Source organism: Melitaea cinxia, chromosome 19, assembly GCF_905220565.1.
Source record: "Melitaea cinxia chromosome 19, ilMelCinx1.1, whole genome shotgun sequence".
NCBI classification, from domain to species: domain Eukaryota; kingdom Metazoa; phylum Arthropoda; class Insecta; order Lepidoptera; family Nymphalidae; genus Melitaea; species Melitaea cinxia.
In genome coordinates, this window is record NC_059412.1 from 2,501,227 (window position 1) to 2,527,543 (window position 26,317).

General features: G+C 34.8%; 1 protein-coding gene across 1 annotated transcript; it reads left to right on the forward strand.

The window, feature by feature from the left end:
* The first annotated feature begins 17,320 nt into the window (after positions 1 to 17,320).
* On the forward strand, positions 17,321 to 24,131 carry LOC123663049. Its single transcript, XM_045597790.1, has 3 exons — positions 17,321 to 20,522; positions 21,011 to 21,115; positions 22,138 to 24,131. Exons 1-3 carry the CDS (start codon positions 17,321 to 17,323, stop codon positions 24,129 to 24,131), a joined length of 5,301 nt encoding a protein of 1,766 aa, XP_045453746.1.
* The last annotated feature ends 2,186 nt before the right edge of the window (positions 24,132 to 26,317 follow it).

Genomic DNA, 26,317 nt, shown 5'->3' on the forward strand with positions numbered 1-26,317 from the left:
CGTAGCGAAGAGTAAGCGTATGAAAGTTAAAAAATTAATGCTCCTCACATTAAAGAACGACATATATTATATATTTATTTAGACAAAACAGTAACACAAATAAAAATATTAAATTTTTATTTCTTACAGATTCAGAGTAATTTATGAAATATCTATACTATGAAATATCTATATGACTATTTTGATAGTCTGTTTATTTGGGCCTAGGCTATAATTTATCACGCAGCAATTCATAAAAGATAGAATATCAGTACATTCTGAATGGTATCAAAACTCAATACATTTAAAACCATAGTAATGTAATCTCTCTCTCTCTCTTTCTCTCTCTCTCTCTTTCTCTCTCTCTCTCTTTCTCTCTCTCTCTCTCTTTCTCTCTCTCTATCTATCTATCCATATAAGTTTGTAATGAGGCCAACTTTTTACGTTTATCTTTGTTTTTATAATTGTTTGTTTTAAAAGTGTTCTTAATTTTAAATTCATTTCGATGCCTAACAAATCCAATTATTACAAAATCGAAAAGCAAAAGTCTAAATAAAAATCACTGAGGCATATTAATGCGAAAAGAGAATTCTCCTGTATCGATATGAAATATCTCCTATAATGCGATTTTAATGCAGCGGGATGATCGCCCTACTTACAATATTGAATGGCCATCCTTTTAGTTTTTTCTCGTGTTTATGGGTATTGATTTCGTTCTGAGAACGGAAGACTGTTATATCTTTTTTGAAATCCCCAATAGCGTTCTAGAATTTTCTTAAATCGAGTAGTTGCGTTATTTCTCGAATGTAGTTTAATCCTGATATATGTTCTTTTACTTTCAAATATTTAAAACGAGATATTTATATATTTATTTATTTTATTCACATTTTATTAATCAACACGCGTTGACAACGCGTTGGCGCAATAGTCACAGCACTGCTTTGTGGCTGTCACGCTGGCGCTTGCGGGCTCGATCTCCGCACATGAGGAACATTCGTCTTGGCCATATAGATGTTTGCCATGGTCTGGATGTTTGTGCAGTTTTTGTGGGTCTCCCCACCGTGCCTCGGAGAGCACGTTAAGCCGTTGGTCCGGGTTGTTATCGTGTACACCTAATAGCGATTGTTACTCGTAGTAGAGAATATATCCGCCAACCCGTATTGGAGCAGCGTGATGGATTAAGCTCTAATCCATCTCTTACATGGGGAAAGAGACTTATGCCCAGCAGTTTATTATTTCAGGTTGAATCATAGAAAATATTTGATCCTGTTCGTGTTTCAGTTCAAAACTGTCTTTTTATAAAGATGTTTGATTTCGAATTACAAAGATTTAAAGACAACATTAATTTACGTCGCTTTAGATTTGAATAATAAATCACCTCCAATTTGTATTTACAAAAGAGCCTTCGATAATAAGGTAAGAAATCCACGTCAACACGACACTCGAGCTAGTATCACGGCGTTCTAACCGTCTTGCGACGCGGTGGGTCGTAGGACGATGACCGCTTGTAAAAAATTATAATGTCATATTTCACTGTGGTGCACTATTATTAAAAAAAATATTTGAAATATAATAATATTAATCATATTTACAATTCGCAGCTTAAGAACTGAACATTTACAGATAGTTTCTCTTCTCTCTAGGCAAAAAATGTACCAGCTGATTACGCATAGCCTACCACAGTAGATCGCTGCATCAGCATGCTTGCATTTTCATCATTACATTGTACATGGCACCTACGACCTACATAGGCTCCACGTTAAACAAGCTCAGCAATTGCAAGCTAGCATTGACGTCAATCACTGACGTCAGTGGAAGTTTTCATTCGAAGCCTGGAATGTGGAAGCGTCTCACTCTTGGTACAAGCATCGACCAATTGTCACTACTGTAATTTAGTTGTAATTTCTTTTTTTGTAAAATTAATATATTGATTTTAAATTTAATTTGCATTTTTTTGGATCCTCCAGCTGCACCCATCGTAATTAGCTCTCTTGTCATATTAATAAATATAAATAAAATATTACTGCACTAGTAACTAACAATGTTTAAAAAAGTTGCTTTTGGTACCGCCACTTTTTGTATTTTTTTAATGTAGATTATTTTAACCACTCTAATGTCAGTTTTTTTCTGTACTAAATATAAACATCTACAAAGTCTTGTTACTGTTTTCAAGAAGTCTTACATACAAGTTATATGACTATGTATTTGTGTGTACTTCGTGCGAGATACGGCGCTGTGTCGTATTATTTCAAAACGCCGTGCGTTGCGGCGGTAACGACGCTGACGAGAGACTACATAGTTAACCTAGATGCGACAGCTAATATTACATACTTAAGCATGTATGCATGTGTCGAGCTACTCGACCAAATTACTTCCCTATTTCCAACTAACCTCAAACAAGGTATAAGTATACAGAACAACGAACATCAACTTACATGTACTGAGGAACTTAAAAGTTTACCACATAGAAAAAAATACATTTTTAAAGTAAAATAGTCTTTTGGCGCACCGCACACACATTTTTTTCGTAGGTAGTAACTTAGGCTGATCCGTCACTCTCTGAGGTGAAAGGCTCGATCGGATGAACTCGGGGCCGCGGCTTTGTATATTTAATTAACACGTGATAATTGTCTTTATTAATTTAATAGTTAGGTATTATCGGTACGTAATAATGAGTTTTAACTTCTGCCGTGCAGTCTTAAGCACACATTTTATTTTTTATGTTATACTAGTTTATGTTCGCGGCAACGCCCGCGTGGGTTACACGATTTTGAGTGTTCCGTTTTTTCCCGTTAAAATATAACCTATGTCATTTCATAGATAACATAACATTTTTTGAAATCGGTTTAGGGGTTTTATGCTTAACTATTAGAAATATTCAATAAGACAAAAATATATATCTTTTCTCTTTATAATATTGGTATAGAAAGCCGGTCAAAGTTCGCCTTCTTACAGGTTAACCCGAATGAAAACCGCCTACGCTGCCGTTTGACCCCACGTGTGCTACCTCTATGACCAATTTCGTGTCAGCATTTATGAAAATTCATGTCTTCATTTTTAAGATCGATTTATATTCGATACTCAGAATATATTTAAATAGGTAAGTATATTGTATTTAAATATTTGTAATTAAGTTCATATTTTTATAATTTATATGTGGATTTTTTTTAAAATAAAATAGGAATATAATATGCGAAGTATAATATTATATATATGTACTCTTATTATGTATTTTTTGTTGTACTAGTAGTTATATTTTAATATTTTTTACGTCATTGAACTTTTTCCTTCTTTCATTTCTATTGTAACTGTAGCTTATTGTAGGAAAAATTTCTTTAAGAAATAAAAACTGAATATACATCATGTTTTTTTTTTTGTTAACTGAGTCGGCAAACAAGCGTACGGCTCACCTGATGGTAAGCAATTACCGTAGCTTATAGACGTCTGCAACATCAGAAGCATCGCAATCGCGTTGCTGACCCTATCCCTAATCCCGCCCCCCCCCCCCCCCCCCAGAAGCTCTGGTCACTTTACTCACCGCTTTTACTAAATGCATATGGATATATACACGATACATATACCAAAATAATATTTTTTCACAATTTTTGTCTGTCTGTCTGTTTGTTTGGACTAATCTCTGAAACGGCTAAACCTATTTTGACGGAACTTTCACTGTCAGATAGCTCCTAAGTTAATTTAAAATTAACGTACAAAACCTAAAGAGAACCTTAGAACAATTACCTACAATTTACTGCATCTTGTGCCCTGTAAATATGAAGGCGTACGTGTCCCGTTTGCAAATTTCGAGTCCTAACTCCAGAACCGTCAAAGCTAATATAATATCAAATGCGAGAATGTCAAAAGAATTTTTTTTTGTCTCAGAACGAAAAAGTGGAATATTTTCTAGAACTTTCTCGGTATTTGTGAAAAATAAAGGTACACTTAAGGAATACTTGATAGAAATTCATAAAACTTTTTAGAGGCTTTCAGAAAAAAAGTATCTTATTTTTAATTTTAGTTTAATATTATTTCGAAAGTTTTAAACTGTATAAAAATTGCCTTTATTCGGCCCACTGTTGGCCCATCACTTTTGTTTAGGAAAAGTTAGTTATGCTTAATTAGGTAAACGGGAAATTTAGTCTCAAAGCATTTATATGCGTTATTAATATAGAATTCATTGTAAAAAATTCTTTAAAAATATCTACTCCAACCATGTTTGAATTTATATCACAATTTTACATACAGTTTTCATCTTGTCATATAAGGAACTTTATTCGAAATGACATTACAAATTTGTTTCGCGCTGAAAAATAAAAAATAAAACGTAACATGTAACGCTAGGATACATTTTGAAATTGTTTCAATTCGAACGAACGTATCACTTTCATATCGAGTTGTCAAATATAATGACAGTGTGAATATCATTCTTATCATGTCTTATACTCCGTCCATTCGTTTATTTTCTTTTTGACTGTTTAAGAAAATTTGAAATTAATGACTCCCTCGTTTCTAATTCGATTTGAAATAATAATCGATTTTATTTAAGAAGAATTTTCAATAGATTTTATGAAATATTTTTAGGTTAAGAATATTAAATATTTATTCGTTTACTAGTTGTTTTGTTACTTTATTTTATTTTGTTAGTTTATTTACCTAGTTTTTTTTTATTGTTTAGCCCGTTGGCGCAGTTTGTAGTGGCTGCTGGTGCTTTCTGTTCTGCAGGTTGCGGGTTCAATTCCCGCCAGAGTCTGGGTGTATTATAATATTTGTATTTATATATGTATTTTTTCTAAGTATATTTATCAAAAAAAATATTTATAACAGTCGGCTGTTACCTGTAACACAAGCATTAAGTTGCTTACCATAGGAACAGACGACCGTGCGTGTATGTTATATGATATTTATTTAATAATTTTACTTGTTTCATTTGTATACGCAATTACGTACCTAGTTTGTTAAATAAATAAGTAGGTAGTTATATGATATTCCAAGTACATTGGCACATAGCTCTTGATATAAACTTGAAGATTTTATTAACCACGCATTTTAAAGTTAAAATTGCATTTTAAGGCAGCCGTCAAAATATATATCAATGAATGAACAGAGTTATTTTTCTTTACTCTTGGTTTGAAATTAAATTTCAAGTTTTCGAGTTCATTCCTTGCAAATATTCAATCTTTGAGTCATAGATGCTATTTTCATTATAATTAAACGGTTTTATTTAGCTTGACCAGTTTATTTCTTTGTTTGGGTCAAATTTAGTAATTAGAATTTTACCCCCTTTCCTGATGACAGATTGATCTGATATTTTGTACACACTCTTAATCTTGATGACAATACAAAAAAATATATTCTTTATGATTGTCAATCCAAGATGGCCACCGATACAAAATGGCGGATTACATATTTTCCACAAATACCTCAATATGGGTATCAAATGAAAGGACTTGATTGGTAGAATAGAGCTCACTATGAAAAATCCAAGATGACCGCCGCCACAAAATGGCGGATTACATGTTTTCCACAAATACCTCAATATGGGTATCGAATGAAAGGGCTTGATTGGCAGAATAGGGCTCGCTATGAAAAATCTTGACGGCCCATTAAGGCAAATTAAAAACCGTGAAGACGAGTTCTTTGGTGGAGTTAACATTCTACTCTTTGGCGATCTTTTGCAGCTGGCTCCTATCGGACGCTCCGGAACACCTGTATTCAAATAGCCAGAATATCTCCAACCAGCCACGCATCTATGGCGTTTGTTCACACTTTGTGAGTTGACTGAGAATATGCGTAAGCAAGGGGATCATACTTTTATTGGTATATTAAATGCTAAGTTTGACTAGCCCGTTGGCGCAGTTTGTAGTGACCCTGCTCTCTGCTCCGAGGGTTGTGGGTTCGATTCCCACCCCGAGTCTGGGTGTAATATAAATATTTATTTATATATTTATATATGTATCATTTATAAGTATGTTTATCGAAAAAAAAATGTAGCTATATACCAGTCGGCTGTTACCTATAACACAAGCATTAAGTTGCTTACTTTAGGAACAGACGACCGTGTGTGTATTGTGTAGATATTTATTTATTATTATTTATTTATTTATTAAGTGAATCGGTTATATTACCGCGGTACATTTTAATATTTTGATGCAAAGAGTTATTCTACATCCAAGAGGTGAGTTCGCAAGAGACAAGGCGTTAAGTGTATAGGTACTCCACGAATAGCAAGTAAGCGATCACAACGCAGCTGTTTTGAATTAATTTCGAACTAAGGATACTCGATTTTATAAAATAAAAGCAGAGGACCAGCTAATTGACGCTAAACGAAATACAGATAATTTGAATTTAGCTAATATAACACCGATAGACATAAACAAGACCGGAGGCTTACTGACAGAACTTGAAATATTTGTAGGTGCAAAAGTTATTTTGCGCTCTAATATTGATGTATCGAAAGGATCGGTAAAGGGCGCTATCGTCTACATCACAGAAATTGTTTGGCCTCAGTTTCGTCGAACCCAAATGTACCAAACAGATGTACCGTCAGATCGACTTTGGAAGAGATGGCGGTAAGGTAAGTAAGGCGTACACCTTATTCACCCTAAAGCCACACAGTTTCCGGCAAAGTTCAATTATGGGACGGCTGAAAGAAGGATGATGCCTTTAATTTTGTCTTGGGCTTCCACTGTCCACAAAAAGCAAGGTAGCACAGCAGACCAGGCAGTTGTATATTTAGCCACAAAATTGTTTGAGGAAGGACAAGCATACGTAGCTCTGAGTCTAGTGAAGTCTTTGGAAGGATTGTGTATTAAAGAGTTAGATTGCAACAAATTGTCAGTAACAAACTATGCAATAGAGATGCATTACATGAACTCAATAGAATGAGAAGTATCAACTAACAACAACAAAAAACTTGAAAATAAAATAAACTTTTTTTTATATTAAACTCTTTTATTACAATAAAAAGCATGTAGTTAAGCAGTTATGTACTAAAAGCTAAGTCCTAACTACCAGATCGCACCAATCTTCTCGCAATCTGGGGTATTGATTAGATAAATATTTAATCGTTGCGCGTAGCATATCCAGAGTAAATATTATGATGAAATTTCAGGTGCCCATCCAGATGACCATCTGCAAATTTAAATTTAAAAAAATCAGAATCGCACAGCGGGAAACATTCTGCTCAAAAAATAAAGTAAATATTTGTACAAACACAAATATCCACTCCGAGCGGAAATCCAACCCGCGACCGTCGATGTTTAGACGCCGCCGACGAGCCACACGCATCATTAGACCAGAGCGGTCGTCGAATAGAAATGTTTTGTAAAAAAAATTCTCGAATAACTAAGTTTTTAATACTGATTTATTAAAATCTTTTATATTGATCGCACTTACAGCGTCGCTGCGTGCACTTTTTGTAAGACCCATTTGTATGAAAGCTTTGTGATTTTCTTCTTGATTTTTTTCTTACTTATACGCGTATAATTAATTACACAGAAAATAAAGTCAGGTAGATTAATAATATTAATACAGTACAAATTATATAAATATACATACAAGTATAACACAATGGCGCAGTAGTCATGGCAACTTGTATTTTGTTAGTGGTTATGGGTCTCAATCCCTTCAAGACAAACATTATTATAGATTGTACAAATGCTTATTTATTTATTTATTTTATTTTATTTTTTATTTATTTTTAATTAGTTGCTATTACATTTTTGTCCTTGTGTTGGGTATGTCCCTAGACTTTTGACAGGAGACTTTCATTCTACTAGCAGAAGTCGAGTGTGAAACTCGAGATAAAATTCAAAAGTAAAATTTATTGGGGGTTTCCAGTGTACAGATATCTTTTGTATAAAGCCACCTACAACTTTTCTAATGATTTTGATGTCCATGGAAACCAGTAACTATTTAACATCAAATGGTGCTGACTGCCTGTTTTCCCCCGTTTTATATAAAAAAAAAGTATATAGTAACAAGTAGATTACAAAATCAAGCTCTACAAGAAATTGATATGTTTAACTTTCTCCAACTTTTAAACATTGTATTTAGGATATCTTCTCTCAAAAATAAGTAAATAATTCATACTTTAATCAATACATATTGGAATCATTCAAATGCCAAAACGAATGCTGATAACGATATGTGAATAAAATGCAATCGCTACTCAATTCTGAAATAAAAAACCGATATTGGCAAACGCTCACACGATTACGTAACACCACACAATATAGTCAATGATTCGTATTTAAATATTTGACTTTTAACCGCTTTTGTGCGAATGTAATGTAAATGTAAGTGTGCGTACCTTTGTGTTTGCGTGTGTGTGTGTGTTTTTGTGTGTATGTGTATAAACAAACATTATAATTATATAACTAAATAATATAACTAATAATAATAATAAAATATAAATAAACGATAAAATCTACGACTATACAACAGATAGCTGTTACCTATACGTAAGTTGAAACTGACTTATAAAAATGTATGAAAAATTTTAAAAAGAAATAAAGAATAAAATAAATTGATTATAAATATTGTATTGTGCATCCAGAAACCAAGTCTCAGGCTTCGACTATCTATACGTCGTACAAAATGCTTATCACGAACGGGTATCGAAGCCGCAAATGTCAGAGTAACAACTAATATTATCTAATATCCTTTACGCGAACACGGAAAAGTTAAGAGCGCTCTTATGTACCTGAGTCTTTATAGAAGTAAAACTTCGTTTACATTACGAATATAAATTTCACGCGTCCTACAAATTCCTTTTAAATCGACGATATAAAAAAGAAACTCAACAAGTAAACAATTCATTTACGTTAAAATATATTATGTTAATACCGAAAACGGTCCGTTACGGATCTAATGCTCGGATAAAGTCCAGCTTTTCGCAAATTGAGAAAGTTTTCCCTCGTTCCTTTATCGAAGAGACATCTTAGTTTAACCGCACATCGCTTGAATCTTCCGTTAGAAAAATTCCAATGTAAATAAAGGACTTTATCTATAAACTTTGTATAGGTATCGACGCGGATATTGAACACTCGGACAGAACGGGGATCGCTTTTCGCATTGTACAGTGATCGTAAAACAGTACATAATTTTAAAGTTGAAGATCAGCGTGAACATCTTACATACTATATTTTATTATCGTTTAATAATAATCAGACTCTGAATCTGCTGTATGGTTACGGCAGTAAAGAATATAGCCACCCCCTCTCGTCCCGTGGGTGTCGTAAGAAGCGACTAAGGGATAATACAATTCCACTACCAGATTGGAACTTATAAAGTGACCGATGGCGGGATAACCATCCAACTGCTGGCTTTGAAATACACAGGCCGAAGATGGACAGCAGCGTCTTCGATGCGACAAAGCCAGCCCTGCGGTCACCAACCCGCCTGCCCAGCGTGGTGACTATGGGCAAAACATATGAAATAACGCCGTTTTCGGTATGAACTTGTGGAGGCCTTTGTCCAGCAGTAGACTGACATAGCCTGAAGAAGAATAAGAAGAAGAAATATACTTTATTGTGCATTTTACAAGCTAACATAACATACAACTTTAAAAATAAAATTTACAAAACAATATTATGCACAAAGGCGGTCTTATCGCGACGAGGTAAGCGATTTCTTCCAGACAACCTTGACACCTGAACAGACACCTGAAGTGAGTGAAGTAAATAGATTAGACCTGACCTGTACTAGAATAAGACTGGGTTATATTGTTTTAGAGCAATAACATCTTAAAATGTGCGGCGAGATTGAGCGTTAAAAATTTAAACCAACAATAAAGTGCGTTGCTCAGCAATTAAACCAGTCCCATAGTAAAATTGACAAATTTAGTCTATACAATTTTGACGGGTACAATTTTGTATCTCAAAAAATGTTGTTGTTATTTATTAAGCCAATTTCATCATTCATCTTGACAAATTTGCTGTAGAGTACTCTTGTTTTTTTAAGGGTATTCTTAATTATGTTTTACGGACAAGATATTTCTGAGAAACGACGTGTCCTTCAATTGCCATTGGAAGAACATAAATCGCACAAAGGTACCACAATAAATTTAGTTATATTGTTTTATTATACGTACAAAATTACTATGCTTCGCTGGATATGCTACTATCTAGCAATACTGTAACTTATAGATGATTTAATAATTTAATAATAATAATAATCACAAAACATATTTCCATTTTTAATTTAAATTAAGTGAATATTTATTAATTTTTAATACCGGTCATTACGAAAATAAAAAATAATAGAATAAGGATTAGTTGATTTTGACGGTTTTTTCTTATCGTTTAGCGTGTGAAGTCGCCTTACATATGACCAGTTTGTAATTAACTAAATTAGGTTAATATTATATTATTTTCCAGATTAATAATCCATTCATGCATTCAACATGTAATATACCACTGCTGGCCATAAGCCTCTTTCTCCATGCAGGAGAAGGATTGAAGCTTAATTCACCATTCTGCTCCCCTGCGGGTTGGCGGATATATTCCGTACTATAAGTAACGATCGCTATCAGGTGTACATGATAACAACCGGAACAGACGACTAAAGATGCTCTTCGAGGCACGGTTGGGTGTTATAGGCGAGAACTCGACAACTACACCAGAGCGGTGTACTAATAATGATTTTTACCTAGATATAATCTTTTATAAAAACACGAATTTTTATCTTAAGCATTTAAACAATAATTTGTTATAAAAAGTACTCCTCCGTGAAATTAACTCTCCAATCTTAACATTACTTCATTTAAAGTGGGATGAGTGTTCTTAACTTATACAAGACAAAAAAGTGAATTAAAAACTTTATGAAAAATAATCATGTTTATAAGGAATTAAAACTTAAAATCATTTGTAGGTTGAGAATGACGCTTTTTAGATGGAATATGTACTTATTGTGAATTAGCGTAATTCCTACACACACCACTAATCACTAGAGTGGTACAACAAATAAAGTGTATTATACCACGATCACGATCTCAATTCAGCTTGTAATATCCCACTGCTGGGATAGGCCTCTTTCTCCATGTAGGAGAAAGAAAATATCGATTAGTGGTAAGAAAAAATCCTGCTGGTTTATTTACATACCTGTTATATGTGTTTACCTTACCATATAAGGTGTATACTGTATACATTACCATTTGCAGCACAACAACCTCTGAAATTAAAAGAAAAAAAAAATCGCAAAATAATAATTAACTTCACGATCTTAGCTTTCAATGGTAAAACGTTACCATAGTTCTTGTTATCATTCATCTCAAATACGATTTATAATACAACAATCTATAAACTATTATTTAGTAATATTATTAGTATTGCTTTAACTTTACGACATACCTTACAAACCATAAAAAATTATAAAACTTAAAGTAAATACAATACGAAACATGACAAAAAATATAAAAGTATACCTTATAATAAACAAATAGTGCCTTCGTCAAACGCAAGGAAAGAAAATAGAATTGGCCGCAAAAAAGCCGATTAATGTCGACACGTCAAAATGGTTTCTCGAAATTATCATATTAAATGTACGCGTAAAAATAAATCTTTAAGCATCAACCTTTTACCCACACAAGGATATTATTTTGAAAGAACATAGGATAATCTCCATAAGTGCTGATCGAAGCTAAATAAACACACTTTCACTTTTTTCTCTATTGATTTTACCTCTGCGGAGCATTTCCTTCTGACGGGAAAAAGGCTACAAAACGTTATCCACTTAACTACTTCACTACGGATTGACAGGACGTTTTATAAATTCAGTAACCACATATTGGTTTGTCTGTTATCTAAATGTCACGTTAAGTTAGAATTTTTCCAGTGTATTTTGTCGCGACATTAATAATAATAAACTTTAATTAACGCTTTTTTTTTGACTATCATATCAAAAAATTGACCGCTTCGCCGAAAGTAAAAATCATCATATCAAAAATTTCGCTCTAGCGGGTACATCGTTCCATAGCTTAATTGGCTAGAGCGCCGACACGGTCAGTCGGAGACGCGGGTTCGAACCCCGCTGGAGCGGTCAATTTTTTGATATGATATTCAAAAATGTTTAGAATTCCTAATTGTGGGTAACACAAAAATAAAATCGCACATATTAAAAATAGCATGGTGTCGTCTCCTGTCAAAGATTTTCATTGTAATATGAAACTTTGAATAGTTACGGGTCTCTGTAAAGAACTCACTATAGACGGCGCCACGGTTCGCTTAAACCGAAAGTAAAAATCATCATATCAAAAATTTCGCTCTAGCGGGTACATCGTTCCATAGCTTAATTGGCTAGAGCGCCGACACGGTCAGTCGGAGACGCGGGTTCGAATCCCGCTGGAGCGGTCAATTTTTTGATATGATATTCAAAAATGTTTAAAATTCCTAATTGTGGGTAACACAAAAATAAAATCGTACATATTAAAAATAGCATGGTGTCGTCTCCTGTCAAAGATTTTCATTGTAATATGAAACTTTGAATAGTTACGGGTCTCTGTAAAGAACTCACTATAGACGGCGCCACGGTTCGCTTAAACCGAAAGTAAAAATCATCATATCAAAAATTTCGCTCTAGCGGGTACATCGTTCCATAGCTTAATTGGCTAGAGCGCCGACACGGTCAGTCGGAGACGCGGGTTCGAATCCCGCTGGAGCGGTCAATTTTTTGATATGATATTCAAAAATGTTTAGAATTCCTAATTGTGGGTAACACAAAAATAAAATCGTACATATTTAATTAACGCTTCACACTCAACGGATTCCCCAGTAGGATTTTCTCCTGTGTGTCCTGACATCTATATGACCGATACAAATGTCTGTCGTGAGCAGGAATCGAACCCAGGACAGCCAGCGTAACAGCCAGTGCTATGACCGCTGCGCCAACGCGCCGTCAAATTTTATATTTATTTCAACTATAAACTCCTATCGTATCTGACTGATGACTATCTAACTTTAACATGCCTAAACAACCACATTGAAAATCCCATTATAGTTAAATAAGTTGGTATAGTTTCATTATTTGAATTCTCATTAATTCTTTTTATATTAGAATACGTTAGCGACTTTACCGTGAAACTCTCAAGGAGCTCTGGCCGCCTCGCTCACCACACGAACACAAAATTACCTGAGAGAATATTTATTTAGCTTTGATCCTTGTAATTAAATTAATTCCATTTAATTTTATATCTATAGAGCATTCCAACTTAATACAATTGCTTAAATCACGTGCTTTATGAATTTTATTCAATTATATTATAGAAAGTTTGCTAAAATTATTTACGTAGCACAAAATTCACCCTAAAATCCAAGTTCCCTACGCGCTTATTATGCAAAGTTAAGGCTTAATGCAATGTTAGCTCGGGGCGGTCCGAGCTAGGAATTTATTGTTTCAATTTACCTGTACCCTGCTGTCTTTTGCATAATAAACTTGTTTAAAGAATCAATGGTTTTACACTCTCTGTAATAAAATTATCTGTGACGTCCAACTAAATTATTAAATGAAAAAAGTGTGTTCAGTTTACACACGTCAGAAATGTAACTTCTGAAAAGTAGCCTACGAAAGTTTTTTTTTTTTTATCGAAAATATAAAATACTGTGTAATTATTAATGTATTCCATCTCATTCTCTCGCCGCCTTAATCCTGTACATTTATGTGTTTTTTTATTCATCGTGACGCATTTTCGTTTCATCGAATTTCATCACAACGATTCTTAAGAAGTTTGACTTCAAGAAAGAAACGTCACAATAAAGAAGAAACATATAAATGTATAGGATGGAATGAGATAGAATCATCACTGCTCAATACGCGTAAGCGACGCGTTTTGCTTGGCGCTTATGACCATTTCACGAGACCGCGTTCATCGTCAATGGAACAAATCGCAATGGACTACCTTCCTACGACTTTTCAGAAGTTTAATTTCTGCCGTGTCTAATTTTTTTCTGACAATCTGCACTGTATTCTTCCAATATTTTTATTCGCAAACTGTAAATACAAAAGTTGCACTTGAGGTGAAACAGACTTCAAGAAATTGCTTACTTCTGCTGATAAAAACTCTCAGTGACTTATAAGGAAGATGAACTTAGTCAGCCATCTGTAAAATAGGCCTTATGTGTAATGTGTAAGATGATATCAAGTCATAAAATATATGCAAGGCTACGAGTAGAATAAATTTTAAAAGATTTATTTAAGCTTTCAAATATTCTTTCATATATTTTGAAAGAAAATTCTTCTTACATGAAGCACATAGTCTAATAAAATGTCAAAATATCTCGAAAGCCAAAAGATTTAGGGGTTGTTACAAAAAACTATAACGTTTAAGAATTATGCTCATACGAACCGAGTGGAAGCCCGCAATTTTGAGTGGAATTGGAGACAGTTTTACGTCCATCCCCCGGTAAGCCTTTCATCTCGTCGGATTAAAATTCTGTCGAACAAAAGCTATATTATTAAAATGTACCTACAAATTACCAGTGATATTTTATATTGTAATCTACACTAATATTATAAAGAGGTAAAGTTTATAATTTATATATGTAGGGGGTAATCTTCGCAAATACTGATCCGATCATAAAAATTCTTTCACTAACAGAAAGCTACACTATTCAAGAGTGCTATAGGCTATATTTTATTGTTATTGAACAAAAAATTCAGTGAAAAATAATTGTATATGTAAATCAAGTCGGAGAAATGCGAGCGAGATGAAAACTTTACTATATATTTGAATAAAAAATAATAATTAACGTCCAACGAAGTGGACACGAGTCAGCTAGTATTAAATATTCCATGTTAATAATAATCGCTAAATGTGTCACTAAGTGGTAAACTCAACAACGACTCGATTTAGTCTGGCCGATTATACATGTAACTTTTTTAATATTTTATAGAAACTTACGAAATAATATAATTAATACAAATTAAAAAATAATTAATGTCGTTACTGAAAGACACAAACATATTTATAAATACTCTTTGAATTATACTTTATTAAATTAAATACTAAGAACTTGCAAACGTGGACCTGCCGGCACGTTTTATTATTCAGAATCCGAGGTCTTGAAGGCTGGAATCCGTCAACGTCTACGAAAAAGACGACTTGCGATGACTCTCAAGCACTGTTTGTAGATGTTACTTAGTAACGAGTACGTAATTACGTATATTACTTTTGGATGAAGCACGATGCTACATTTTATATAAAGCTAAATATTCATTCATTTGTAAAATAGTGAATATTAACCTATTCGTACACCTCAACGAATCGACGAAACGCTTGCTGAAGTGTTTACATTGAACGCGTAACGCCGATCTATCCAACTGACTGAATGTTTCCTACATTAACTACACTAACCAGACTAGAAATCAAAATCAAAAATAGCTTTATTCAAATAGACTCGAAGAGCATTTTCTAATCGTCATTTTACAAATTTAAACTTTAAAAATTAATTATTATATTTCTAGAAGTAATGCTACCACCGATTCGGAATGTAGATTCTGCAGTGAAGAATCGGCAAAAACTCGGCAAGAATGAGCAGGACAACTTTAACATGTCGCTTGCTGACTTAAAAAATTTATTTAGAAGGCGTTCTAAATTTATTTAAATACAATTGAGTACGAATATAGTAATTAGTAGCTGAGGTAGGGCACAGCAGGAAATTTCCTGCTCAAAATATGGAGCAGCCCACAAAGACCACAGCTAAATAATACTGTTTTCAAGCAATATTGCGATCCTGTTGGTGAATAAGGTGATCGGAGCTCCTGGGCTCCGGAATTGGGGATGGGCTCGGCAACGCGCTTGCGATGCTCCTGATGTTGCAGAGATCTATAAGCTACGGTAATCGCTCACCATCTGGTGAGACGTAAGCTTTTTTGCCAACCTAGTTATATAAAAATACGTATATACTTTTTACCACGTCGACAAGTAATAAAAGAAGAAACATCATCAATGTAAGCAATAGAAAAAATCGTCAATGAAATGATACAAAAATGCACGCAGAAAAGCATTTTAAGAGACAACTCAAACAGTTCTCGTCAGATCTCGTTCAAAATCTTCCATCGGACACACGGCAAGCACCAGCTTTCGGATAAAAAATGAATCATCAAAATCGGTACACGCATAAAAGTTACGAGGGTAACACACATAAAAAAAACAGTCAAATCGAGAACTTTCTCCTTCTTCGAAGGCGGTTAAAATATGGACTTAACGTTATTTCCAATATAAACATAGAAAGCGTCAAGTCTATATAAATAGACTCAAGTCTATATAACTAAACATAAGTTTAGTTCCGTACAGATTAAGACGGAAAGAGTCATAAATCCAGGTATCCTACGGGAACGCGCAATCACGGCTTGAGTGATGGCGTCCATTCCCTTCCATCAGTCACCGTCGGTACTCAGATGACTGTGAAAATTCAACTCTTGCAGAACGACATTCATCTTTTTGACGTTAGCAATATACTAAACGAAAACAAATAATAAATTAATATTTAAAAGTAATAATTCGTAAATTGTTTGTTATTGTATATGTTAGTTTAAGTGGTCACTAATAGATGGCGGTAATTGTATTTTTAATCACGCTAATGTTTGGTTTTTTCTAAAACTTAAGTCAAATGTGTTACATTCATGTATATATACACTTGGAAAATATACATAATAGTTAAATCATAGTGTCTGGTTATTTTATTGTGAAGAAGTGAAGTAGTAAAATAGTTCAAAGAAAACGAAGTGTTTTCTAAAGTGGTAGCGGATTGTACATTTGGTTCATCGAGCCGGATTATTAGCCCTAGCCAGGGTTTTTCGTGAGAGTCGGCATCGACGTGGTGACGGATTGTCATCGATGGTGCCAGCCCTGGAGTTCTGAGCCAGGGATTTCAGCCAAGAAGACTGGCAGTGGCGTCAGCAGTATTGGAGGGAGTGAGAGAGGAGCAGCTGATGACGTCACGGAGACGACCCATGATAAAATGACCAGACCCAGGAGTTAGAAGATAGTTTAGTGAGTGAAGTGCCGATAAACTGTAAGTACTTATCAAATCTTGATAATAATTGCCAAGCTGAAGTGGATCTTAAGTCAAAGAAGATCATAACATTAAAATCATAATTTGTGAATGGACATAGACTAATAATTGCAGAAAAGTGAACTGACGGGTACCTATGCTAAAAATTGTTTATATCCCAAATTGTCAAACATTTAGAAGAATCGATGTTTAGAATATTGACTTAGAAAAAATTGTGTGAAGTTATTGAACATTGAAAATTTGTATTGTTTGTTACTAGTAATATTTGTAATAATTTAAAACTAACCTATTTAAAATATTTATGTCATTTGTGTTATTTAAGGATTGCCATGGAAACGTTTAATAAACTTCAGGAAAATAATAAAGAACTTATCTCTAAAGGTAAAATCAACTTTAGGAAATCACCTAAAGATCGTATTTCAGTCTCATATGTTGAAACGCGTTTAGAAGCTTTAGAGAATCAGTGGCAATCGTTTTGTGACATACATCGGCAGATAATTACAGAGATTGGTAAGAATGAGTTAGAAACTTCTAGTTATTATAAGAATTCAATTTATGACCAAACCGAAAATTTATACTTTGATTATAAAACAGAATTAAAAGATGTTTTAAATACATTAAAAACTAAAGTTAAGTCTGTAGCAGAAACTTCAGTGGTATCGAACATTAAAGATACATCTAATTGTTTTGTAAAATTACCAGAGATTAGCATACCGAAATTTTCGGGAAAGTATTCAGAGTGGACAAGTTTTAAAGATCTGTTCACATCATTGATTCACAATAATATTAAATTAGATAATGTTCAGAAACTGCATTATCTCAAAGGTCATTTGTCGGGAGAGGCGGAGCAGCTTTTAAGACATGTTCCTATTACTGAAAAGAATTATAATGTTTGCTGGACTCAGTTAACTAATCGTTATGATAACAAAAAATATTTATCTAATAATATTCTGAGACGTTTCATGAGCCAGAAGTATTTGCAATATGAATCGTCGAATGCCATTAAGGAGTTATTAGATAATATGAACGAATGTTTAAGCGCGCTACAGAACATAGGTGTTGACGTCAGTAATTGGGATATCATTGTTATTTATATATTGAGTCAAAAGCTTGATCCTGAGTCCAGAAAGCAATGGGAATTAAAGTCAAATGAAATTGAAGGGTTGCCCACTTTGACTGCTTTTAGGGAGTTTCTAGAACATAAATTTAGGTCATTAGAGTTTTTAGACACTAAGCATATTATTTCTAAACCTTGTAACGCACGAAAGGCTATTAATGTCGCTCAAGTAGAAAGTTCAAATAATGCTAACTTTAATAATACCAATTTAAATTGTCAGTATTGTAAGGCCAATCATAAATTAATAAATTGTAAAGATTTTGCTAAGGCTGATTATGAAGCACGACATAGTTTTATCCAGACCAGTCGTTTGTGTTTTAACTGTTTCAGCCCGAACCATTCCATTTACTCATGCCGCAAAACCACTAGATGTAGAGTATGTAAACGGAAGCATCATTCGCTGCTGCACCCTCCAAATGTAGTGCAGAGCATGGAGAGTGCCGAGTCCAAAGATAAAGGTGTAGTAGTTTCTTCAGCAACCACATCACAAGGAGTAACTAAAGTAGATACCTGTTATTCAAATAGTTGTAACCAAGTCCTCCTGGCTACAGCTATTGTGGAAGTGGAGTCTCGAACGGGTAGTATTGGTCTAATTTATAGATGTTTGTTGGATCAAGGCTCACAGGCTTCGTTTATCACGGAGTCGGCTGTCCAAGCCCTTGGACTGAAGAAAATTCCCAACAAGGTTCACATTTCTGGAATCGGATGTAGAAATGAGTCTTTAGCATCTATGTCAGTAGTTGAAATCAAACTAAAGTCAATTCATAATCCGCAATTCACTTTGGTCGTCAAGGCCCATGTGCTAAGCAAACTGACATCTTTTCTTCCCTCAAAGAAAGTAAATGTTCAGTTGTGGCCCGAACTAACAAGCTTGAAGTTAGCTGACCCGAAGTTTGACGTACCAAATAAAATAGACTTGTTACTTGGCGCAGAAGTGTATGGTCAGATTTTAGTTAAAGGTCTTATCAAGGGTCCTCCCGGGTGTCCCGTAGCCCAGAACACCCAGCTGGGATGGATCTTGTCTGGTCAAATCCACTCAGGTCAAAGTCAAAGTTCAGAGTCGTGCCAAGGAAATACTATTGTTGTCAGCATGCACACCCAGTGCAATGACAATGATCTTTTGAGAAAGTTCTGGGAATTAGAGGATGTTCCAATTAAGAAGAAAATGCTCACTGAAGATGAGCAGAAATGTGAGGAGATTTTTTATAATACAGTGACCAGAGATGAATGCGGACGATATATTGTGAAGCTTCCCTTTCGCGACGTCAACCCAGTCTGTAAAAAGGGAAATTTTAGAGAAATTGCAACTAAGAGACTGTATCAACTAGAAAAGAGATTATCAAAAAATACAGAATTTAAAGAACAATATGCACAAGTAATAAACGAGTACTTACATCTTAATCACATGGAGTTAGTTCCTGAAAAACAGCGCGATAAATCAGATGTTGTGTATTTGCCACACCATGCCGTAGTACGTAATGATAAGGTAACATCTAAGGTTAGAGTAGTCTTTGATGCATCCTGCTTTGGAACTAATGGTGTAAGTCTAAACAATGATCTGTTAGTTGGCCCGTCTCTTCAAAATACTTTGAGGCATATCGTTATGCGATGGCGCAAACATCCTATTTGTTTGGTAGCAGACATCGTTAAGATGTATCGACAGGTGAAGGTAAACCTGGAGGATGCAGATGAGTTCCAGCGTATCTTGTGGCGCGATGAATCTGGAACAATACAACATTACAGAATGTTACGTGTTACTTTCGGAATTGCGTCTGCACCTTACCTTGCCGTTAGAGTTCTGCAGCAAGTAGCCTACGATGAAGGTGTAAATCATCCTGCTGCTGTGGAGAAAATTATAAATGATTTTTACATGGACGATCTTATGACTGGTTGCCAAACGGTCGAAGAATGCCTGAAAATAAAAAATGAAATTAGTAGCATATTGGGTAAGGGAGGATTTCAATTGCAAAAATGGGCAAGCAATAGTAAGGAGGTTATGGAAAAAATAGGACAGAGAAAGGAAGAGAAGGAGTCTAGGATTAAAATAGGGGCAGGAAAGGAATCAGAGGCTATTCAGAAAGTGTTAGGACTTACCTGGAATAGTAGCACAGACGAAATTGAATACAGTGTCCAATTACCACAGTTAGAATTTCCAGTAACAAAGAGGAAAGTAATTTCGGATATTTCGCGTTTGTTCGATCCTTTAGGGTGGATAGCCCCGACTATTATTACTTCTAAAATCTTTATTCAAAAACTTTGGATATCAGGTATAGATTGGGATCACGAACTTCCACCTCATTTGTTACAAGAATGGCTTACTTACCGGTCAGATCTTGCAAAACTTAACAATTTCCGCATTCCTCGATGGATGCACACAAATGTTGATGATAAAGAAGTAGAGCTGCATGGATTCAGTGATGCATCAAATCAGGCCTATGCTGCAGTTGTATACACTCGCATTATATACTCACCGGCACGGAAACTTGGCCAAGTATAAAATTTGTGATAACTTTAATTTTTTTCAGTTTACACTGCAAATTTAAGCCAATTTTGATCGTTGTTCATCCAATTAACGTCTTTAATACGTAATTAAACATAACTAATGTTTTTTTTAAGTTTATAATGAGGTTTAAGCGCAAAATCACATTTACACAAAATTAAACACTGCAGTTTTGAGCACTAGTAATTAAAAACGGTTTGAACTGTTTGATCTTTGGTGAGTTTTTTAATATCGCGTGTTTTCTTCTCTAGCCTTTATGACCGCCTGCATTCGGTCTGTCATGCTTTGGATGACATTTTTGATGTCCACTTGCGACAAGTCGCGCCAGGCAATCAATGCAGCATCTTGAAGCTGGTTAAGAGTTTGTGGTGGGTTCGATGCTGTTTTAATTGTCCTTTTTAGATTATCCTAAATATGCTCAATTGGATTTAAGTCGGGGCTGCGAGCTGGCCACTGCAATTTTTGAATACCAACCTCTTGAAGGTACTCATTTACGATATGAGCGACGTGAGGATGTGCATTATCATGCATTCAAATGAATTGGTCATATCCAATAAACCCTCCAAAGGGTAAAACATGTTCTTGAAGGATATCCTCGACGTATCGTGTTGTAGTTAGAGCGTTATTGACGATGACCAATTCTGTACATGCATCAAAACTAACGCCACCCCATACCATTTATAGAGCTTCCACCAAAACTCACTGTTGGAGTGGCACTAATCGCCAGATATCGTTCACCTTTCCTTCTCCACACACGTTGTCGACCATCAGATGCATTTAAAGCGATCCTGCACTCATCCGTTAACAAAACCCTTGCCCTTTGTTCATGAGACCGTTAGCATGTTCGCGGGCAAATTGAAGTCGAGGTGCTCTATGCTGTGGGAGAAGCTGTGGGCCACGGGCTAGTTTTCTTGCCCTTAAATTAACTTCCTCTATACATCTTCTCACCGTACGCTCACTAATATTTACGTTCCCGGAGATTTGGAGCCGCTGCTGGATCTCGACAGCAGTAAGAAAGCGATTTCTTAAAATCTCTAACACAATAAAGCGGTCGTCATGAGCTGACGTGCAACGTAAACCACCACTACCTGATCTGCGTGTGCAGAGGCTAGTCTCTTGCTAGCATTTTAGTACATATTGCATCGAAGAACGCGGTACATTAAGGATAGTAGCCACTTCACGATGGGTTATCCCTTGTTCGGGTAATGCCACTGCTTGTGCTATCTGACTTGGTGACAAAGGCATTTTTATGGATTCTTAGGCGCCTTTAGATGTTTAATTATCACAATAAAACCAAACAACTTCGACAACTAAACACTTGCAAATTCCACACCACAATTCAAAACGTAGAGTTCGTCGGATAAATGACACGATTCAACTAAACTTCAGAATCCAAACCAAAATGCACTTAAACTCAGTTTATTATCCTCTTAGGAGTAACTTAAACATTATTTCGACCCACTTATACAATGAGGAAAAAGTTAGACACACTTAAAAATTTGTTATCGCATGTTATGAGTTTGGCCAAGATTCCGTGCCGCTGAGTGTAGATAAGAATAATGAAGTGCATGTGAATCTTGTCACATCCAAGACCAAGGTTTCTCCAATTAAACAAGTCTCCATCCCTCGCTTGGAGCTCTGCGGAGCTCAGCTTCTTGCCAAGCTCATTTTGGAGGTTTCGGAGATATTGGTGATTCCTAAAGAAAAAATTCACGCTTGGACAGACTCTTCCGTGGTACTTGCGTGGCTCAGTAGTCATCCAAGTAAATGGAAAACATTTGTTGCCAATCGTACTTCGGAGATCTTGACAATTTTAGATCGAAGTCAATGGGCACACGTAAAATCTAAAGACAACCCAGCTGATTGTGCATCAAGGGGTGTCAAAGATTATGAAAATTTAAGCTTGTGGAAACATGGTCCATCTTGGCTAAGTGAATTTACTATCAACTACAGTCCACAAGAAGAAGGCCAAGATACCAAACTGGAAGAAAGAGATAAAAGACTTTGTCATACGGTAAATAGTATTGAGTTAGAAGAAGAACTATTTACAAGATTCTCAACGCTCCGAAAATTAATTAGAACGATCGTTTATTTGAGACGTTATTTTAAATGGTTACATTCCTCTCGTAAAATTGTTTTTCCTAGTTATCTTACAAGTCTAGAGTTAAACAAGGCATTGGAAAAATGTATAATTTACTTTCAGAAGAAGTTCTTTGCTTGTGACATCGAGAGTATTATTAAAATTAAATCGGTAACTAAGAAGAGTAAACTTGTGTCTCTTAACCCTTTCATAGATAGTAATGGTTTGTTAAGAGTTGGAGGACGTTTGCAGAATGCTGAGTTAAGCGATGACATGAAACATCCAATTTTGATTCCACGTAACTCGTATTTAGCACAACTCATTATCGCAGATGCACACGAAAGGACTCTTCATGGAGGCCCACAGCTAATGCTTAGTTTTATTAGGACGAAGTACTGGATCGTTGATGCTAAGAATTTGGTCAAGCTATATGTCAGAAAATGCGTTACGTGTATACGTCATGCCCCTCCATCAAATCAACCCATTATGGGTCAGTTACCTGCGTCTCGAGTAACAGCAGACAGACCTTTTCGTCAGACCGGTGTAGATTATGCAGGACCCATTGCAATAAGAACCACAAAGGGTAGGGGTCATCGCTCTACTAAAGGTTATATTTGCCTCTTTATATGTATGGCTACTAAGGCTATACATCTTGAAGCTGTCAGTGATATGACATCTGAAGGATTTATAGCCGCATTTAAGCGTATGGTGGCTAGGCGAGGTCACGTTTCAGATTTGTGGAGCGATAATGGTTCTAATTTTGTTGGAGCTGAAAAGGAAATTAAAAATTTGCTGTTGAAAGAGAGATCGAGTGTATCTGTGGAGATAGCCAATTGGCTTTCTGATAACGGCACTACTTGGCATCGTATTCCACCTTACACTCCACACTTTGGTGGATTATGGGAAGCAGGCATTAAATCAACGAAGCACCACCTGAAAAGAGCGATTGGGAACTCAACTCTGACGTTTGAGGAGTTGAGTACGGTTCTTTCCCAAATTGAGGCATGTCTTAATTCAAGGCCATTGACTACTTTAAGTGATGATGCACAGGATCCGTTTCCACTTACACCCGGACATTTTCTTGTGGGAGAACCTCTTCTACTTGTTCCAGGTGATAATTATGAGAAGTCAACAATAGCTAGTCTCCGAAGATGGCAGTTGGTACAGCGAATGACCCAATACTTTTGGCGACGGTGGTCAAATGAGTATCTATCTCATTTCCTACACCGGTATCGTTGGAATCGTCACTCTCCTGAGCCAAAAATCGGAGACGTAGCCTTAGTTAAAGAAGAAAATCTTCCACCAGCCAGATGGCTTTATGGAATAATTGTTGACAAACATACTGGTCAGGATAATGTTACGCGTGTTGTAAGTTTGAAATGCAAAGGCATTGTCATCAAAAGACCTATTTCAAACATTTGTATTTTACCAGTTAATAATTAAGTTGAGAAACTGAGATAATGTGCTTTTTTGATATTTAAGTTAGCTTTGTTAAGTTTATTGAAGATTTGTTTATTTAAGTTGAGTCATATTAGAGAAGTTTAAATTATTTATACTGAATATTAGTTAAATTTGTGTACACATTGTTTATAAGTTAATTTATAATTGCTTGCATCTCACCCACAATGGATTAGACTTTGTCAAATTGTCTGGATTAATTTCTTATGAACCGTTCGGTCCATGGTGGGCGGAATGTATATGTTAGTTTAAGTGGTCACTAATAGATGGCGGTAATTGTATTTTTAATCACGCTAATGTTTGGTTTTTTCTAAAACTTAAGTCAAATGTGTTACATTCATGTATATATACACTTGGAAAATATACATAATAGTTAAATCATAGTGTCTGGTTATTTTATTGTGAAGAAGTGAAGTAGTAAAATAGTTCAAAGAAAACGAAGTGTTTTCTAAAGTGGTAGCGGATTGTACAGTTATATCATCACATAGGAAATAATCAGCAATATCAAAATTAATTTCATTAAATATTTCCATTTCATTTGAAGATCAGTCAGTCAGTTAGTCAGTTCGGCCTATTGCTGCCCCCCGCTGGACATAGAACTCCCTAAGTTCGCGCCAGACATCCCAGTTTTCAGCGATCCTTATCCTGCCTACACCGGTAATCGTACGTAGAAAAAAATTTAAATAATTAATAAGTAAGATATTTAATATTTGTCTCGAAAAGTAACAGCTAAATCGAAAAATTGAATTATTTCGTTCAATATTTAATTGTGAATAAAATTGACGCAGTTTAATCAAAACGTTTTCCAAAAAATAACCATTTATTTATTTGATTTTAGCATAAAACAAATATAGTATATAAATATTAATTAAATATGTACTATAAATGTCCTATCAATATAAAATCACCATTTGTAATAAAAAGTAAAGGCTTAAATAAACCTGATTGAAAGAAACAAAATTTTATTTAAATGTTTACAGTCGAAACAAGAATATCACATTGTTACAGTCTACGAACGTTAAACTAATACTTTTGTACATTTCTCAAAGACTTAAATCCTATATAAATTATCATTTACTATTATACATTTCTTTCGAATTAGTTTTCTAATTAATTAAATTCTAAGTAACTAAATTTCACGTAGATTTAATTAAAAACTAAAAAACATTGATGAAATTTAGTTTGATTCGACATATAATATAGTATTCTGAAATATATACATTGAATATTTATTTATCTTAAAATGTATAAAAGAAAATGTTACAAAATCGACTTATACAAATTTTTCAATATTTACAAATATTGTAATACTATTTTATTCAAGCAAGCAATGAACTTTTTTGAAGTATATACAGGATTCTTACTCCTACCATCCAACAGTACGTAGATATAAGATAAAATGAGTATAATAATGAATAATGAATATTGGATCCACTTACAATTTATCAATCAAATTAGTTAAACAATAACCATAAAATTTGAAGTTACTTTCACGTTCAGAAACTTGAAAGCAGTTAAAAATGAAAACGTTTCAAAGTACTCGAATAATTGTATATAATATATATAATGAGGCATTTTAACTTTTTCTGTCCGAATTTTTTCAACTCGATGTCGTTCTCAGAATGGTCCAACTTTTTCGTCACAAATGAATACCTTTCTCATCGGTGCGTGACCGGCATGAACCGACCGCCTGCTCCATTGTGGACGAAACTTGGCGGCAATGTCAACCCTAACTAAGCATTGTGCCTTATCCGAACTAAACCTTTGTTACTTAACTGTTTCAGGAAAGCAGATAGCCCAAAATGAAGGTAGTATTAAACGTCCGTTTTATTGAATACACTTTTGTTAAGGCATATCTAATATATAAAATTCTCGTGTCGCGGTGCTTGTAGTTAAACTCCTCCGAAACGGCTTGACCGATTCTCATGAAATTTTGTGTGCATATCGGGTAGGTCTGAGAATCGAACAACATCTATTTTTCATACCCCTAAGTTATAAGGGTTGTGATTGAGAAGGTTAATAAAATATATGGCAAAACAACGTTTGCGGGGTTAGCTAGTAACTACGTACAACTTTTAACGTTTCGATTATGTTCTCAGTTTTATTACTTATCATCTTAATTAGAAGTAATACGTCCAAGAAGATAGAAGAAGAACGAACGAACGAAGAAG

Coding starts and splice junctions, on each gene's coding strand:
- LOC123663049 (XM_045597790.1), top strand. CDS start 17,321: ATGGAAACGTTTAATAAACTTCAGGAAAATAATAAAGAACTTATCTCT. Junction 20,523..21,010: donor AGTAGAGCTGCATGGATTCA/GTGATGCATCAA, acceptor TGTCCTTTTTAG/ATTATCCTAAATATGCTCAA. Junction 21,116..22,137: donor TCATTTACGATATGAGCGAC/GTGAGGATGTGC, acceptor AGTTTGGCCAAG/ATTCCGTGCCGCTGAGTGTA.